The following is a 17,084-nucleotide window of genomic DNA, read 5'->3' on the forward strand; positions in this document are numbered from 1 at the left end:
TAACAGAGCCACTTGGGTGCTTAATACATATTTCAAATTTAACATAGTTAAACAAAACTAGATTTTCTTTCTCAAAAAAATATTTTTTTCCCTAATCCTTCCCAATCTCAATAGTTGATATTATCATCCCAATGCTGCTTCAGCCAGAAATATGTTACAAGATATCCTTGATTCCTTTCTTTCTCTCAACCTATGTATCCATTGATTAGCAAGTTCTGTTTTCCTCTGAAATCTGGTTCAAGCTAGTCATCATATAATGGGACCACTGCATACCCTCTTAAATAGTATCCCTTCTTCTATTCATTCACTTCCCATAATTTTCCTTACAGAAGCCAAACATATATATATATATATATATATATATATATATATATTTTTTTTTTAAGTATATATTTTTATTTTTAAAGAAGCTTTAGAATATATAAATGTTTCAGCAAAAATATAGGGAATTCCCGTATACTCCACCCCCTCTCCCTCCCACACTTTCCCCCATTAACAGTATCTTTCATTGGTGTGATACATTTGTTACAATTAATGAATACATATTAAAGCATTGCTGCTAACCGTTGATTGTAGTTTACATTATACTTTACGCTTTGCCCACACAATTTTATAGGTTTTGACAAAATGTATATTGGCTTGTATCTGTCATTACAATGTCTATGCAGGGCAATTCGAATGTCCCAGAAATGCCCCATGTTACACCTGTTCTTCTCTCTCCCTCCCCTCAGAACCTCTGGTGGCCACTGCCTTTATATCCGTGACACAGGTTCTTCCATTGCTAGAATAATAATGTCTATTTTAGACCATAGTTGGATTTCCCCCTTATGATTGTTCATTCCTCAATCTTTAGGATTTGGGAATGGTGATGTCCACTCTATTAAAGGTTGAGAAGGGGTTTAGATCCCATGGGTTAGATGGATGGAACTGTCTTGCTTACAGTTGTAGATACTCTCTTGTTTTTTGGCATGGATGTTGTCCAGCCTTATCCCTTTTTTAGTTGTTCTGAGCGAGTCCAGTGAACTGGACAGAATTGTAACTCTGCTGAGAATCAGGCTCAACCGACATATGAACAGATCAAAGATTTAAGTCTCTGGGACATATATTTAACAAATATAGTGCTAATTATAGGTTCAAATAAAAGGGACAGAAGAGTCCTGTGTAAGGAAACTATAAATGAATCTAACTCTGTTACATAGGGGAACATACATTCCTGAGTAAGACCCACTGGCAGAGTGCCAAATCCTGAGATTGTCTGCCCTGCTTATTCTGTCTAGATGTTTCTAGAGCCCTCAGGAGCCCCACTGTTAGAGGGACTGTCTGCTGTGGCAGTCAATGAAATCCTGCTGAGAAATGCAAAAGTGTAACCTCTGGAATGACCTCCTGATTCACTTTGAAATCTCTTAAACATAAAAACTCTTTTGTATTTAATAGCTTCCCCTTTTGGTCAAGGTCTTTTTCAAATGCATCCCTAGTTGGAACGGGGTGATAATACCTGGGTGCTAGGGGGCTTATCCCTGGGAGTCATATCCTACACTGGGGGGAGAAAGTAGTGTGTTTATATACTGAGTTTGGCTTTGAGAGAGGCCACATTTGAACAGCAAGAGGGTTTTCAGGAGGCACTTCTTAGGCATTATATAATACTATTCTTAGTTTCCGTTTCATGAGAAAAGATTCATAAATACAGCCATCAATATCCAGGGCCTGGAGTAGTGCTCTGTCCTCCTTTGCTAGTCACTGCCCATGTACTCCAGGGATTCTTGCTACTCTATTAGAGAATGTAGCAGGATTTCCTAAGATGGGAATTCAAAATTTTTTCTATTACTGCGTGAGTCTCCACCCACTGAGACAATGCCCCCTGACCACTTGAACATATGCCATAGAGGAGTGCTCCAGGTACACCCTCCCGTGTAGCCCCCGGTCACAGACACTCCATGCCAGTGATCCGCGCCTGCCACAGCTGTGACCCTTCTGAAATCCAAAAGCTCCCCAATAACAAAGCCAAAAAATTTAATAAAAATAATAAAATAAAAATGACATAAAATGCAAAACTAAAAGTAAAAATACAAAAATTTTAAAAAGTAAAATTAAAAAATTTTTTTCAATGTGTCTTTCATCGCTGTAAGTACTGTTACCCGTACAGTAATAGTTTCTTCTGTATGTTCTGCCAGTACCTTATTTTTTTTGCTTTATCTTCAAAGTAGCTTTAGGTTACAGAAATGTCACATAGAAAATATAGGAGATTCCCATATACCCAACCCCCTCCCCACTTCCCCTCTCCCCTATTAGTAACATTTTACATGTATATGGTACATTTGTTAAAACTGATATACAAATATTGAAGCATTACTACTAACCATGGTCAGTGGTTTTACATTACAGTTTACATTTCTCACTGTACATTTGTATAGTTTTGACAAAATTTAAAATGACCTGTATCCGTCATTGCAAGATCAAAATGTTGTTAGATTCTGTTACCCTTCGTACTTTCAAACCATGCTGTATCCTCCCACTCCCCTACCCCCCAGTGGTTCTCCTTACAAATATAATAAACTCTTTATACTGGTTTATGAAACTGTATACGACCTGACCCCTTGCTTTCCCCTCCCCACTCTGTCTTGTGTGGTCGCCACCAGGTTTCTATACTCAGGCCACGCTGATGTGCCAGTCTCTTTCCCATCCGGAAGTGTTCTGTGCACTAGTTTGTTTGCTCTGCCTAGAAGGCTTTTTCCTCTGACTTTCACACAACTAGCCCCTTCTTATCATTCAGACCTCAGCTTAGCTTTTTTGAAGAGATCCTCCCTGAGCATCCAAGTCACGATTACAACACCTTACTTTAAATTCTTTACTACCATCTCATACTTACCTAATTTGTTTTTTGACTATCCCACCCTACTCCAAGCTTACTAGATTGTGAGCTCTGTGGGAGTGGAAACCTTGTTTGATATGCTCACTGCTGTATTTCTGGTACTTAGAAAAGTGCCTGGCACGTAAGAGTCTCAGTAAGTATTTATTGAAGAATTGAGTGAATAAATACTTTTCAAACCAAATGTGACTGTTTATGAAAATTTTGTTTTCTTATTGTAAAAATGTATAGTGAGTTAGAAAAATTGATGAGGAAAAGAATGTAAAAGTGGAAATAATTCATTCACAATTTACATTTGACAATTGGAAACATTTTGATGTGTCCTTTTCTGAACTCATTATGTATGTGTCTGAGTATTCATTTATACGTTTTAACATAATTTGATATCTGTTTCTCTTCACATACCCACACATATACACAATCTGTCCTTCTGTTCTGCTTCCTTTAAAACAATCAAAAATTGCTTTGTAAACATAGAAACATACCGTATAGAATATTTTTACAAAATAATTATATAACCTCATTTTTGGAAAATATGAAAAACTGAAAATCTCAAACATTACAGTGTTAATCTCTGGGTTTTAAGATCAGGGTGGTTTTCATTTACTTTTGCTTATCTATGCTTAATTTATACAGTAAACAGATTATTTTTGTAATGAGAAGTTGTACATAAAATTTTTGTGACATTGAATTTCTTTGTATATAATGTATTATATTCTAATTGTTTTCTTAATATAGGAAAATTTTTCTGTCTTGCCATAAGTTTTTTAGACGTGTGTGCTGTTTGAAAATACTTAAAGATACTCTTTTGGGTTGAATCTTTTGGAATAAAATGACTTTATATTGTAGTTTTTGAAAAACTGTTGTATGTATGTGTCACTTATGCATGTCTGTGCTTTAAAACCAACTCCTCTCACTGTGAAAGTGAAAAGAGCTGTGTGTGTTGTTACTGTTTTTATGGTACATGCTTTGGGGAGTGTCACTTTAGCCCACACACCTTCAGCGTTGCTGTATGATTTCTTGTCTTTGTTCTCTTCCTCTGCATTCACTCTCTTGCCCTTCCCCTTTTGGCAGCCTTGCGTTCCGCTCTTTACCTGTCATAGTGACTGTAAAGTTTGGTTGGTCAGCATGGTGCTTTTAAACTCACTGTACTTGCTTCTTGGCATAGAGCACCACTAGACTGGACAGCGACAGAATGTTGTCTGCCTCCAGCACAGCAGAACGAGGGATGGTGAAGCCAATGATCAGAGTAGAACAGCAGCAAGATTATCGCAGACAGGAAAGCAGGTATGAAGTCTTTTCATTTTAATTATGAAATAAGTAAACGTGTTCTCTAGAGAAGGGTTTGGAATAAAGTTTTTTTTTGAAGTTTTAGAGCTTTAGTTGACATTTTTAGAATATCAGAAATATTTTTGGAAGTATTTCCTTTTCATGTTATTAAATTGTAAAAAAGAAACAAAAAGCTTCATCAGCAATTGTATCCCTCACATTTATGCCACAATGTTATCAGATTGAAAGAGGAGGCACTTTGAATTCATGTTTCACTGTTTTAAATTTGTTATCTGTAAAAGCATACAGAGAATGGGGGTTTTTATAGTATTTTAATATTTGATGAATTTTGCATTTAGAAAAACCTGATCATTTCACCCATTTCTGAAATAAAGCCTCACATATTTGAAAATACACAAAACCACAGAGTGATTTTGAAAATAATTTTTAAGAATTGTGAGTGCCGTTATATCATCATATCTTAAGTACTGATGTGATGCTTCTCTATGTTGAGATAGATAGGGCTTAAATTCTTTTCTTGGTGTTTTTGCTTCATTTTGGGGGATGGGAACTTCCACTTATGGTTAATTAAAAATATGCGGTACCTTCATAAATTGGAATTCTGTTTCCTTGTGATTGCTAAAATTGTTAAAATGTTGAAAAATAATGTTAATGTCTTAAACATGGTAGTTAAATAACATGATGAGTTCTGAATTAGTTTAAACTGTAGTATTATTTGGTGCTGAATACTACTCTAGAGCTTTAAATGTACTCAGGCAGAAGTAAGGAAATATGAGATGGATATTTTATGATCTCATTTTCATTAGTGAAACTGGGGGCATTCATCTTTTGATGATATCTATCCAGATTTTTGATGAGGCCATTTTGGCTGTTCCCTTTTACAGGTCAAGTTACTGAGGTGGTTAGCAGGAGCAGGTGGCCTGCTCAAGACCATTCAGTGACAGATGATGAAGATTAAATTCTTTAATTTCCCATCTTCCAGCAGAGGGCACTGTATATTGCAAGATTGTCATAATGGAGTCAGACTATATAGCAGTTGAGTGTATAGACTGATAGGAGAATGAATTTACTTCATTGTTATTGTGGGCTTTTGGTAGTTTTTCGAGATTTTTCTTGGCTATATGAATTTTATTAGATATAATAATTGTCCTTTTTCTGCCTGTATTTATTTTAGTGATGTATTTTAAAATAAGATGTCCAGAATAGTAAATTAATATTGTAAGGGATGCCCCTATATATTTATAAGGTCATTTATAAATATGTATTATCATTCTTAGTACATATATATTTGAAAGAGTGAATGAAGAGAGTGGGAAGGAGAAATACTGATAATGCTTTTAGGATGTGCAAAACTAAGGATAAATATATATAGTCAATAAATGTATGTTAGTATAATGTCAAAATATCTATCTGATGGTTATCATGTGTCAGAAACCGTTTTATCCTATAAGCACATATTTCACTGAAACTTTATGCAAGGTCAGATTATTTTTCTTTGCATAAACTATATGCACAGCGTAAACTATAGATGTGCTGATACTTTTTATACTGAGACAGTGATGAAAACTGATGATTCATTTCTTCCCATTCCTACTCCATTCTCTGTGTTTTTAATGTATATAGTGTTGGTATAAACAATATTTTATTTAACTGGCATACTCATAAAAATGTTGACTTTAATAAAAATGTTTAAAACTCTAAGTCACATGAAAAATCCTTTTGAATGGTGAGAGTGGACTATTGCCACTGACACATTTTTCTTTTTTCAATGAGAATTTAAACTCCTTGATTTTACCAGATTTCTTAAAATGATGAAATATAAACAATTGGTAAAGTTTATCCAGGTTCATTTTTGTGGGATATTAAATTGAAAATAACTACTTCCTTGCAATTTTAAATGCCTATAAATACAGAAGTTTAAGAGAGACATGTTAAAATAATAGAAGATTTAAAATAGCCTGTTTATAAGGTTATCTTAGTCCCTAAGTTGTGTTAAATTCAAATTATTAAACCATAGACTGGGTAATAAACTTTGAAGCATATAATTTGATGAAAAGAATATTTTTGGTTTTGCTTTTAATGATCATAACAGGTTGTGCTATCTCATATTTTCTCCTTTTTCATGTGTTGGTGCATGGAGAACATCAGGATGGAGAGGAGAGCTATTTACTGTTTAGGAAATAATTATTTTAATTATATAGTCTGTAACTGTTACAAATCTGTAATCATCATAGATTATTGTATTTCATTTTTTGTAAAAAGCTTTATTATTTTCACTATTTTGTTTAATGCAGGGACAGACCAGAAATTCTAATATTTACTTTTAGTAGTATATTACCAGTAGTCTGAGATTAATAGACTTAAATGTTGCTGCTGACAGTAATCACTGACAAGCATTTCTGATTCATAGTCTGATAACTGTGTTGACTTTAATTTCAGCAAGTATGAAGATGTATTTGAGTAAATATTGACCTCAGTTTGGTCTGAGTCAATATTTAACTCCATAGTTATTTTCGCTCCAGTGTAAGTCATTGTAATCCCCCTACTTTTGGTTGTTTGTAAAAAGGCAAAATACATGTTCCTTGGATTTTGATTTCAAGTTTAATTTTATCTTTTTCAAAGACAAATTTTTGGAGAATTCTTGTTTGTCTTTATTAAAGTACAAATAGAGTGATAAAGATACTGAGCAGTCACTTGACATTTGTATTGCTTATTTCTGTTTTTGGTAAATGTTATATATAAAATATAGATGTAGCAACTAACTTAGACTAATAATTAAATGACTTGAATTTCTGATCTCATGTCTAAGTGAAAGGGTAGTGGAACTGAACTTTATCTGTGAGGAAAATATAACTCTATTAAGAAAAGGAGATCTAAACTGGATTTGTAATTTGTCTTACACATTTTTAGACTATCTGTACTTATCATTGGCTTTAAGTGATTTTTTGCTAAGGCACACAATACAGACCCCTATTTTTCATTGTGCCCTTGTAGGTACATACATACATACATACATACATACATACATACATACATACTTATTTGTTTATATCTGGAAGAAGAGTTTCAAAACACAGTGCTTACCTTCATGACCTACTAGTGGATTGGTGATCTGTTTGAAGAACTCATTTATAGAAATGGAAATGTACCCAACCATTGAATTAATTTGATTTTGAATACCTAAAAATAGATAAACATTAGTACAATGCTCGTTCTTAGAAATATTCCAAATTACAGTTTCTTTCTGTTTATATTTATTTATATATTTTTATATATCATCGTGTGATATCTAGTTAAATGAAAGAAAGTGCCTAGAATTTAGGTGACCTTAAGAAAAATTGTGAGAACAGACTGTAAGGCATGCCTCACTTTGAGCACTGAAAAATGATAGTCCTGAATGGCTATAATGAACTGTCAGAGGATCATCTAGCCTAATATATTCTAGCTCTTAGGAAATCTTCCCCTTTCATGTCTAAGAACTCAATTTCAAGTGCAACATGGTTTAGTTTTTCTTTGTGTCTCCTAGTAATGGCTTTGCATTGTTACTTGAGCCATAGCAGTAACAGGTGCAAGACAGTCAGATCTTTGTACTATATAAGGGGTCTTCATTAATAATGTAAAATCCTGTGTTAGATCTGTACTCATGATGAGAGTGTATAATTCAAGGAACAAACTCCTATGAGGATTAGTGATAAGATCACTTCAGTTCCTTCATTGGTATATTTGAATAGGTTACATATGAAAACAAGGTATTGTGCTATTTATTTATGTATTTGAAAAACTTATATACACAGGTTGTCAGTGATAGTGTCAGCTATGTTACCTGATTCCAGTCAATGTCATCTTTCTTCCTTTAGAACTCAGGAGGCTCCTGGACCTGAGCTGATTTTGCCTGCAAGCATTGAATTCAGGGAAAGTTGTGAGTAATTTCAGATTCCATCGTTTGTGAATTATTTCTTGTTCCGTTTTTCTCTATCTGATTTTCATGGCTTTTGTTTTTCTTTTCTTCTTTTTTGAAATCTTTTTACAGCTGAGGATTCATTTTTATCTGCCATTATAAATTATACTAATAGCTCTACAGTCCATTTTAAGTTGTCACCTACGTATGTGTTATATATGGCATGTCGGTATGTATTGTCAAGCCAGTACAGACCTGATATGAGTCCTACAGAGCGTGCTCACAAAGTCATTGCAGTGGTCAACAAGATGGTGAGCATGACGGAAGGAGTTATTCAGGTAAGTTCTGATGCGCAAGGACATGCTAATTCAATAATTATGTTTACGACTTTTAAATCAGTTTCTTTAACCTTTCTAATGTGGTTATGTTTGACTTTTTATTTTCAGATAAGATTTTTTTTTTCCTAAAATATAAGTTAATATATAAATAATATAGAAAAATATATAGATTTCAAAATTTGAAAGAAAATGTGAGCTTTTTTCTATTTCTCTCTTACAAACAAGAAAGAGGAAAATAAACTGTGTATGTGTAACATACGATCAGAAAAAAAACCTTAAAATTCCAATAAAGTTATGAGAAAGCATTGAGACTATTATGGATTTTCTTTGAATTTTTTAATAGTTATAAAAAGGCAGTTTTTCCTTTATAATGAGATGTTGGCAGTAATTGTCTTTTTGATAGCATGTATTATGGGTATAATGGCGATCATGATGTATTTCTTACTTGTGATGAAACTCAGGTTCATAAATTTATTTTGAAAGTTTCAAGAAGCAAAGGTATTCTCTTGGTAGCATAGTTTTGTTTCAAATTCTCTCCATCTACAGTTGGTAAATTGGTATAGCAGTGTTTCATACTTAGAGATAATTTGAAGATTTAATCTTTTAAGTGATTAAAGTTAATTTTTAGATTCTTAAAAGTTTTCTTAAATCACTTGTCAATGCTGTTGACAGCTGTAAAATTCTCATTATCTAATGTTAAGCACTACTGTTAGGTGACTTGTTTGTTTTTCTCCTGACAGGATCAGTTAAGGCGAAAAGAAATGCTTGTCTAATTCCTTCAAAATTGTTTTAAAAAGGCCAAAAATTTTCCAAAAAACGTTACTTTTATGTTTGCTTTGTTAGCATAATATGAGTTGGTTAAGCTGTAATTCATTTACCCCAAATAGGAAATAAATTTTTTAAAAAGTTTTTTTATTTAGATACCATTTTGTTATGTTCTTAACATTGTTTTATAAGCAAATATGGATTTCCTTTTCAGTCTCCATTCAAAGCCATTGTCTGTCTTTCATTAAGTTTAGATTTCTTAAAGTCTATTTCAAATCGTGAAACTCCTATCATCCAAGTACTTTTGATAAACTTTTCCTGTTTGAATTTGAACTAGTTAGTGCAATCACCATTATCAAAACAAGTTGTTTAAATTTCACATTTAGGTTTAACATGTGATTGGCAGACTCTTTGAAGTTCTGGAGAAGAACTGTGGTAGTGAATAATTTAAATTCTTTAATTAGTATTAACCTACTTTTAAAAGCAAAGAATTTACTCTTTTTAGTGTCCTTATAAGTTCTTCATACATTTTAAATTCACAACTTTTATTTTTATCATTTTTATTGGTCTTTCCTGTCTCTTTCATTCTTATTAATTAATTAATCTAGGGGAATGGACTGTATCCTATGATCTTTAAGTAGTAAGTGCCCAGTCTCATTGGAATACTTTTTAGAAGTCATTCCTTTGCACATATTTTAATGAGATCAGTATGCTCATGCCTGTTTATTGTAAAATCTTTTTTATAAACTCCAGAAAAACTCGATTTAGTTATTATGCCAATATTAAGAACATAAAACAAATCCTTTTATGTCATATACTTCCAAAGCTGCTTCAGAACCACAGATGTAATTTGTAATTTGCTAATATAACTAAATGTCGTACCTTCATGTCGTACCTTCATATTAGTGTTTTGGTTTTTTTTTAAACTATCACGATTGTTACAAGTTTCTTTCTTTCTTGTTCTGCTTGATTTCCCCTCGTCTGTTTTTCTCCAGGAAGTAGACCAGGTTGATCAGGTAGGATATACTGCTGGGAATTGATCCTAGCTATGTTGGCTTAGCTGAGTTTCTCATGCTGCTTCCATGTCAAAATACAATACTACAACAACTGGACTGAACAGTTCATAACACTCATTCAGCAACTGAAACATGCAGTACTAAAATCCTTTCTTGACTGTGCAACCTTTATCAGCATTTCATAATTTCTGCTTAATGCACTTCAGTGTGGATATGAAATGACAAAAGTTCTGTTCCTTCTCTTTATTATTTATCCTTGGTTCCTATTCTTTGGATCTCATCTGAGGTTGCCTGGCCTGCACATGTGGTCGGGAGATGATACGATAGATCAGTACTTGATACTGAGTTGCATGGTGTATAAGCCAGTGACGATAAGTATCAGGGTGGCTTTGGGTAACAGGGGTACACTTGTGTATACTTCACAGATTACCAGATAACGCACATTCTACAATTTGGTATTGTATTATTTGATTTCTCCATTTCTCCATTGATTGTAAATTTTACCCTATGTATGTAAATTTTAAGAAGTTGCAGTGATTATTTCCTTTCCACTCCTATATATCTTCCCAAATTCCTTTGCAAGTATCTGGTATCTGTGGTAAATACCTTGGTTGAAAGGGAAGGTACTGGTCTATCTTCAGCAGCTTTTCAAGAGCATTCCTTTTTATTTTCATTATTTTTGTTTTTCCTGTGATTGCTTATGGTAATTTGTTCTGTCTACAGAAACAGAAGAATATTGCAGGGGCACTTGCCTTCTGGATGGCAAATGCATCTGAACTTCTCAACTTCATTAAGCAAGACCGAGACCTTAGTCGAATTACATTGGATGCCCAAGATGTTTTAGCACACTTGGTTCAAATGGCATTTAAGTAAGAACTAATTCTATAGAGATTTAAATCACATATTTTGTTGTCCAATTTTCAAAACTAATTTAAAGGTTTTAATTTACCATAATTGAAAATGAATATTGAGTATCATAAATAACATATGGAACATGAGTTAACTTATAATACTGAATTCAATGGGCTGTTTCAAGAATCCTAAGAGTAAAACTATTATGTTTTTAAGTAGAAAGTATTTCTTAAAAGTACAAATTGTTTATTATGTATTGTTATGCCTGACACAATAGTAGGGCATCATGCTGAGGGGTTTTAGTCATGATGAGTGTTTTTTTCCTGAAGAAGATACTAAAACATCTTTAAAGGTGAGAAGAAGGAAAACTACCCTTTTAAAGCAGTGGGTACTAGTATTGATTTTGTACTTACTCAAGTCACAACTTTTGATTATTTTGTAATGCTCATACAAGATCTGTTTACTCTTACTGGGATGTGAATTGAAAAGTATTTACTTATTTTCAGATACTTGGTTCATTGTCTTCAATCAGAACTGAATAATTACATGCCAGTCTTTCTTGATGACCCTGAAGAGAACAATCTGCAAAGAACAAAAATAGGTTAGAATTCCCTTCCTCCCTTCCTTCCTTCACATTTAACTCTCTTTTAAAGCTTAATATATGTAAGGACATATATAGTTCCAATAACTGAGATATCCTATTTGATTTGGCATTCTTTAATAATTTTTATTTTACGATTAGTTCACATTTTTGGTTTTGTGCTAGTCATACTTTTTTTTAAAAAACCTCTCTTAGGATGAACTTATATGTTAGGTATAGTTAGTTTATACCTGTATGTAGTTTAAGACCATATAGCTGTTTCATATTTGCTTGAGGTTAGTTCTTTTTATTAAAAAAAAAAAATTAGAGAAATTGTGAGTTTATAAAACATTTGTTTTATAAACAAATATACCACCCCACCACGAACACCTTACATTGTTGTGACACGTTTGTTTAAAAATGACAGATTAGTACTTTAAAGGTGATCGAGCAGCGGTTATTACCATAAATGTCATTATCTAAATTTACTGATATTTCAGAAGAGTTTTTTAAATTAAATTTTGATAACCTTGTCTTTTCATGCTGTATTTTTGAACAGATAACGTTTTACAAACGCTGACAGGAGCCATGTCATTGCTGCGTCGCTGTAGAGTGAATGCTGCCTTGACCATCCAGCTTTTCTCTCAGCTGTTTCACTTTATCAATATGTGGCTGTTCAACAGATTGGTAACTGACCCAGATTCAGGACTGTGTTCTCATTACTGGGGAGCGATTATTCGACAGCAGTTAGGACATATTGAAGCATGGGCAGAGAAACAGGGCCTAGAGCTTGCAGCTGACTGCCATCTTAGCAGAATAGTGCAGGTATGTATTAATTGATTCTCAGGTCCCCAAAATTAAAGTAATTCATTGTAATTTTATGATGGGCAAAAACCTGGACCACGGTACCTCAGTATAGTCCTTTTGGAGTTTTTCAGATGTATAAATAATGAAATGGTGGTAACCAGGGGAATAATGTCCCTTTTTGTTGAGATCAGTAAGGTATATTTCAGAAAGCACCAATACTGGAAGATAAATTCCAATTTAAAAATGGATAATAATTAGCTCATAAGAATACAAATTATTAAGAATACAAAACCACATTGTGTCCTAATGGCTTAGCAGCTCTGAGGAAATTTCTTGGCTATTCAAATACTGAAAACTGGTATTTTGTGATTTAAGGAATATGAGTATCTAAAGCATTAAAACCTAGAATAATATATTATTTTAAATTTCCTTAGTGTATAATTTTGTATGTTTCTCCTCAATGACTTAATCCCTTTCAAGAAAGATTTAGTATAGAGAGGGGCTACTAGCCTGCTTTGAATGAAAAAACCAACTCAGGGGAGCCGATGTGGCTAGTGGTTGAATGCTGGCTTACCACATACAGGGTCCCAGTTCAATCCCAGACCCTGGTACCTCAAAAATAAAATTTAAAAATTAAAAACTTAAAAAAAAGTCCATACAATGAAACCTTATTTAGATGCCAGTTATTGTTCATCTAAATGGTGATCTAAATGTTTAAACTTTAAAAAAGAATTTTTTGAATGTTTTGCTTTAGGGCCATAAACAATTGAATCTAATTATACATGTATTTTTTTTTAGCAAAATTAAAAGGACACATAAACTTTTACTAAAAATGTATTTTTTTTTAAGATTTTTTTTTTTTTAATTTAATTCCCCTCCCCTCCCCCGGTTGTCTGTTTTCTGTGTCTTTTTGCTGCGTCTTGTTTCTTTGTCCGCTTCTGTTGTTGTCAGCGGCACGGGAAGTGGGGCGGCACCATTCCTCAGCAGGCTGCTCCCTCCTTCGTGCTGGGCGGCTCTCCTTATGGGAGCACTCCTTGCGCGTGGGGCTCCCCTATGCGGGGGACACCCCTGTGTAGCACGGCACTCCTTGCGCGCATCAGCACTGCACATGGGCCAGCTCCACACGGGTCAGGGAGGCCCGGGGCTTGAACCGCAGACCTCCCATGTGGTAGACGGACACCCTAACCACTGGGCCAAAGTCCGTTTCCCAAAAATGTATTTTATATCAATAATGTTAAGGGAAGTTTGTTTCCTTAAAAACATTCTATATTCTGGTCTCCTTTATGGAATACCGGCATGCAGAGCCAAAGCAAATTTGCCAACTGGTTTTTTTTTTTTATTTTTTTTATTTAAACATTGAATAATCCAAAGAGTGTGATTTCATCTCCCCCTGCCCACAGGAGAAGAATAGCTCTGCCTAAATCAGAGCTGAGCTTTGTGATGGGATAAGGAGGGAAGAACCTCTGCTGATAGGTTCTTCTTGATCAGGCAGGTTTTTCCCCATTTTAGTTGGAGCCGTAGTATTCCAAGATTCCAGAAGTTTTATCTTGGTTCTGCAGATGTATCCGTCATCTTTATCACTAATAATAAGGGATATGCTGTCAAGGAGAAGCCCTGTGATAATTATAATATCACTAGAGCAGGGATTACAAAACCTGCTTCCTAATTCCATATTTGTCACTAATTAGCTGTGTGACTTTAGGCAAATCAATCTAACTCTTAAAGCTAAGTTTCTTCAACCATAAAATAAGAGTTGGATTTAGATGATCTCTAAGATCCCTTCCAGCTTTATATTTATATGATTATGCAGTAACCACAAGTTATCTTTTAAACCTTTTAATTTATGTGTATTAAACGGAAGAGTATGCATATGAAAAAAAAATCCTTTATTTTAAAATGAAATTAACAAATTGTTACAGTTCTATGGATTTTACATAACAGGTGCTGTTTATGAAATACTTTAAAATCATGATATTTTCTGTCATTTATTCTTTTAAATAGGCAACTACTTTACTTACCATGGATAAGTATGCACCTGATGACATTCCAAATATAAACAGTACTTGCTTTAAGTTAAATTCACTACAACTTCAAGCCTTATTACAAAATTATCACTGTGCACCTGATGAACCTTTTATCCCAACGGTAAGTTAATATTGCCATGTTTTACTATGTAGTGTAGAACACTTTTATACAGAGAAATTTGGAACAAGTAATAAAGGGAATATTTATTTAACAAGTTAACATTTTAATATCATCTTCAAAGATCATGTTTTGCTGATGATATATATGAGTTAGGGTTCTGTGAAAGAAAGAAACTGCGTTTAAGTATTTTAAGTTGAAAGGGATTTAATTTGGGGAATTAGGTTCTTGGAAAATCATTGGAAGGACTGGAGGAGAGGAAGTTAAGACTGGGCTGTTGAGTTCAAGAGCACACCACTGTGACTGAGATCCAGAAGTCAAAAAGCTGCTGCCACTGCAATAAATGTGCCTCTTATGCCCAGACACTGAATGTTGAGTCATGTCTTCATGCAACAACAGCAGGAAAGTGGCTTCCACCTCACTTCTGCCTTCCAAATGTCATGCAAAGACATCTCATTATTAAAAATGAAATTTTCATCTGGAACGAAGCCTCCCACTAGGAGAGTGGAATGGAGGGTAGCAAACCTAGTCCACAGTATCTACCGAAGTTGGCTCTTCATAAAGAGGAATTTGGCAAATGCCTATTTTAGTTTCCTCAATCACTTAAAGCAGATACCATGAAATGGGTTGGCTCTTAACAGTGGGAATTTATTAGCTTATAAGCTTATAGTTTTGAGACTGAAAATGTCTAATCAAGGCTTCAAGAGAATGTTTTGTCCTGAACTCGGCTGCCAACAGTCCTGGACTCCACTGTCATGTGGCAAGGCACATGGCAGTGTCTGCTCTTCTTTCCCTTCTCTTCTGGCGCTTGTTGATTTCAGTTTCTTGCTTCTGTGTTACAAACTGTGAACTTTTCCACATATGCATTATATATATATATTTCAATAAAAAGTTTTGTTTTTTTAAATTGTCCATAAACCCATAATTCAGAAATAACCTTCTTTATATAGGTATATTTCTAAATTAGGAAAAACACTAATAATAGATATACTTACCCTTTTTTTTTCCATTAACATGATGTGAACATTTTTCTAGGTCATGAACCATTCTGCAAAAATATGATTACTAACAACTGGATATTAAATATATTAAAGAATTGTACAGAAGAAAATGATTACTTTGAAAAAAAGTATTGTCATTGAAGTTTCTTTTTATTTAAATCTACAAGCTATTTGAAACTTGTTCTTTAATAATTAATATCTTGGTTCAGATATAAAATGTGTATACTTTGCTATTGTTTTGTTGCTTTATAAAACTGATTTTGGGTACATGATAAATTTCTTTTCCCTCTGCAAACAACCTTACATGTATATGTGTGTGTCTACAAAATAAGCCATGTTATAGTGGTTACAAATATATTTTTAAAAAATTATTAGTCAGCTGCACCAATCATTTAGCATATGTTTTTAATTTTGCATTTATTTTCCAACTAGGATCTCATAGAAAATGTTGTGGCTGTCGCTGAAAATACAGCTGATGAATTAGCACGTAGTGATGGAAGAGAAGTACAATTAGAAGAGGATCCTGATCTGCAGCTGCCTTTTCTTTTGCCAGAAGATGGCTATTCTTGTGATGTTGTCAGAAATATTCCAAATGGTTTACAAGAATTTTTAGATCCTCTGTGCCAAAGAGGTAAGTAATGTTTATGACACCTAAAGTCTGAACTGTGACCAAGATTGAAGTAGGCATTTTATTAATTGTGTGTTCTTATAGGACAATCTAATGGGTAAGTGCACACACATTTGCTTTTGGAGAAATCAGTATTTTATGGTTCGGTAGGTAACCATTTCATACCGATACAGAATTAGTTAAAGACAGAAAGCTTTTGTGGATATATTGTGAGCCATAAGTCTAAGCACCTGCTCTGTTCATTAGGTATCATTATTAATCTGCTTGGACTGATAAAAAGGGACCTTTAATTCCAACTGCCTTTTTGGTATTTTATGAGTGTAGTAGCTTATAACTAAATTGCAAACTTTGGATTAGGACCAGTAGAGCAGAATTGTTAAAGGCAGCACAAGCTTTGGAAACAAACAGCCTAATTTCTAATCTTAACTCTGTCACCTGCGCCTTTCTATCTTGGCAAGTTACCTCTGTGTCTCAGTTTTCTAAACTGTAAAAAATCATTGTGTTGGTAGCATAAATCTCATAGGATTGTTGTGAGGAGTAAACTTAAAACTGTCCTGGAGGAAGTGCTCTGTAAGTATTAACTATTATTATTGTTACTGCCGCTGTTCTCATTGTCAAGCTAGTACATATTTACATGCTAATTAAATTCATCAGCTACAGCCATCTCTAGCATATTGTGTAGTTTATACTGTTCCTATATGTGAAAAATTTTATAGCTCTATAAAAGTTGAGTGCAGCTGATTTGACAGGTTTTGTTATATAACTTTTGGTACATGTTCTTGTTGATATATATTGGTGAAAAATTATAATAAAAATCCCACAATTATTCATAAAACATGAACTTTTGAATTAGGCCAGTTGCAGGCCCACTCTCCTACTTTTTGTAGTATGGAGAGTAGTG

At 33.8% G+C, this 17,084-nt stretch overlaps 1 protein-coding gene across 8 annotated transcripts in view; it reads left to right on the plus strand.

Moving 5' to 3' along the window:
- The window catches only part of AFDN (afadin, adherens junction formation factor), a 164,495-nt gene that overhangs the window by 98,048 nt on the left and 49,363 nt on the right, over positions 1-17,084 (plus strand). For 5 of the 8 annotated variants that reach the window (XM_058289748.2, XM_058289763.2, XM_058289754.2 and 2 more), the window contains 8 exons: positions 4,035-4,153; positions 8,014-8,075; positions 8,187-8,392; positions 10,897-11,042; positions 11,532-11,626; positions 12,165-12,430; positions 14,414-14,557; positions 15,988-16,186. In XM_058289748.2, coding sequence (XP_058145731.1) covers positions 4,035-4,153; positions 8,014-8,075; positions 8,187-8,392; positions 10,897-11,042; positions 11,532-11,626; positions 12,165-12,430; positions 14,414-14,557; positions 15,988-16,186 — 1,237 coding nt within the window. Of the gene's footprint in view, positions 1-4,034; positions 4,154-8,013; positions 8,076-8,186; positions 8,393-10,152; positions 10,174-10,896; positions 11,043-11,531; positions 11,627-12,164; positions 12,431-14,413; positions 14,558-15,987; positions 16,187-17,084 lie in introns of all 8 variants that reach the window. The other 3 variants (XM_058289751.2, XM_058289756.2, XM_058289757.2) reach the window with 1 other exon arrangement.

The sequence above is a fragment of the Dasypus novemcinctus genome, chromosome 28 (genome assembly GCF_030445035.2).
Source record: "Dasypus novemcinctus isolate mDasNov1 chromosome 28, mDasNov1.1.hap2, whole genome shotgun sequence".
Taxonomy (NCBI): domain Eukaryota; kingdom Metazoa; phylum Chordata; class Mammalia; order Cingulata; family Dasypodidae; genus Dasypus; species Dasypus novemcinctus.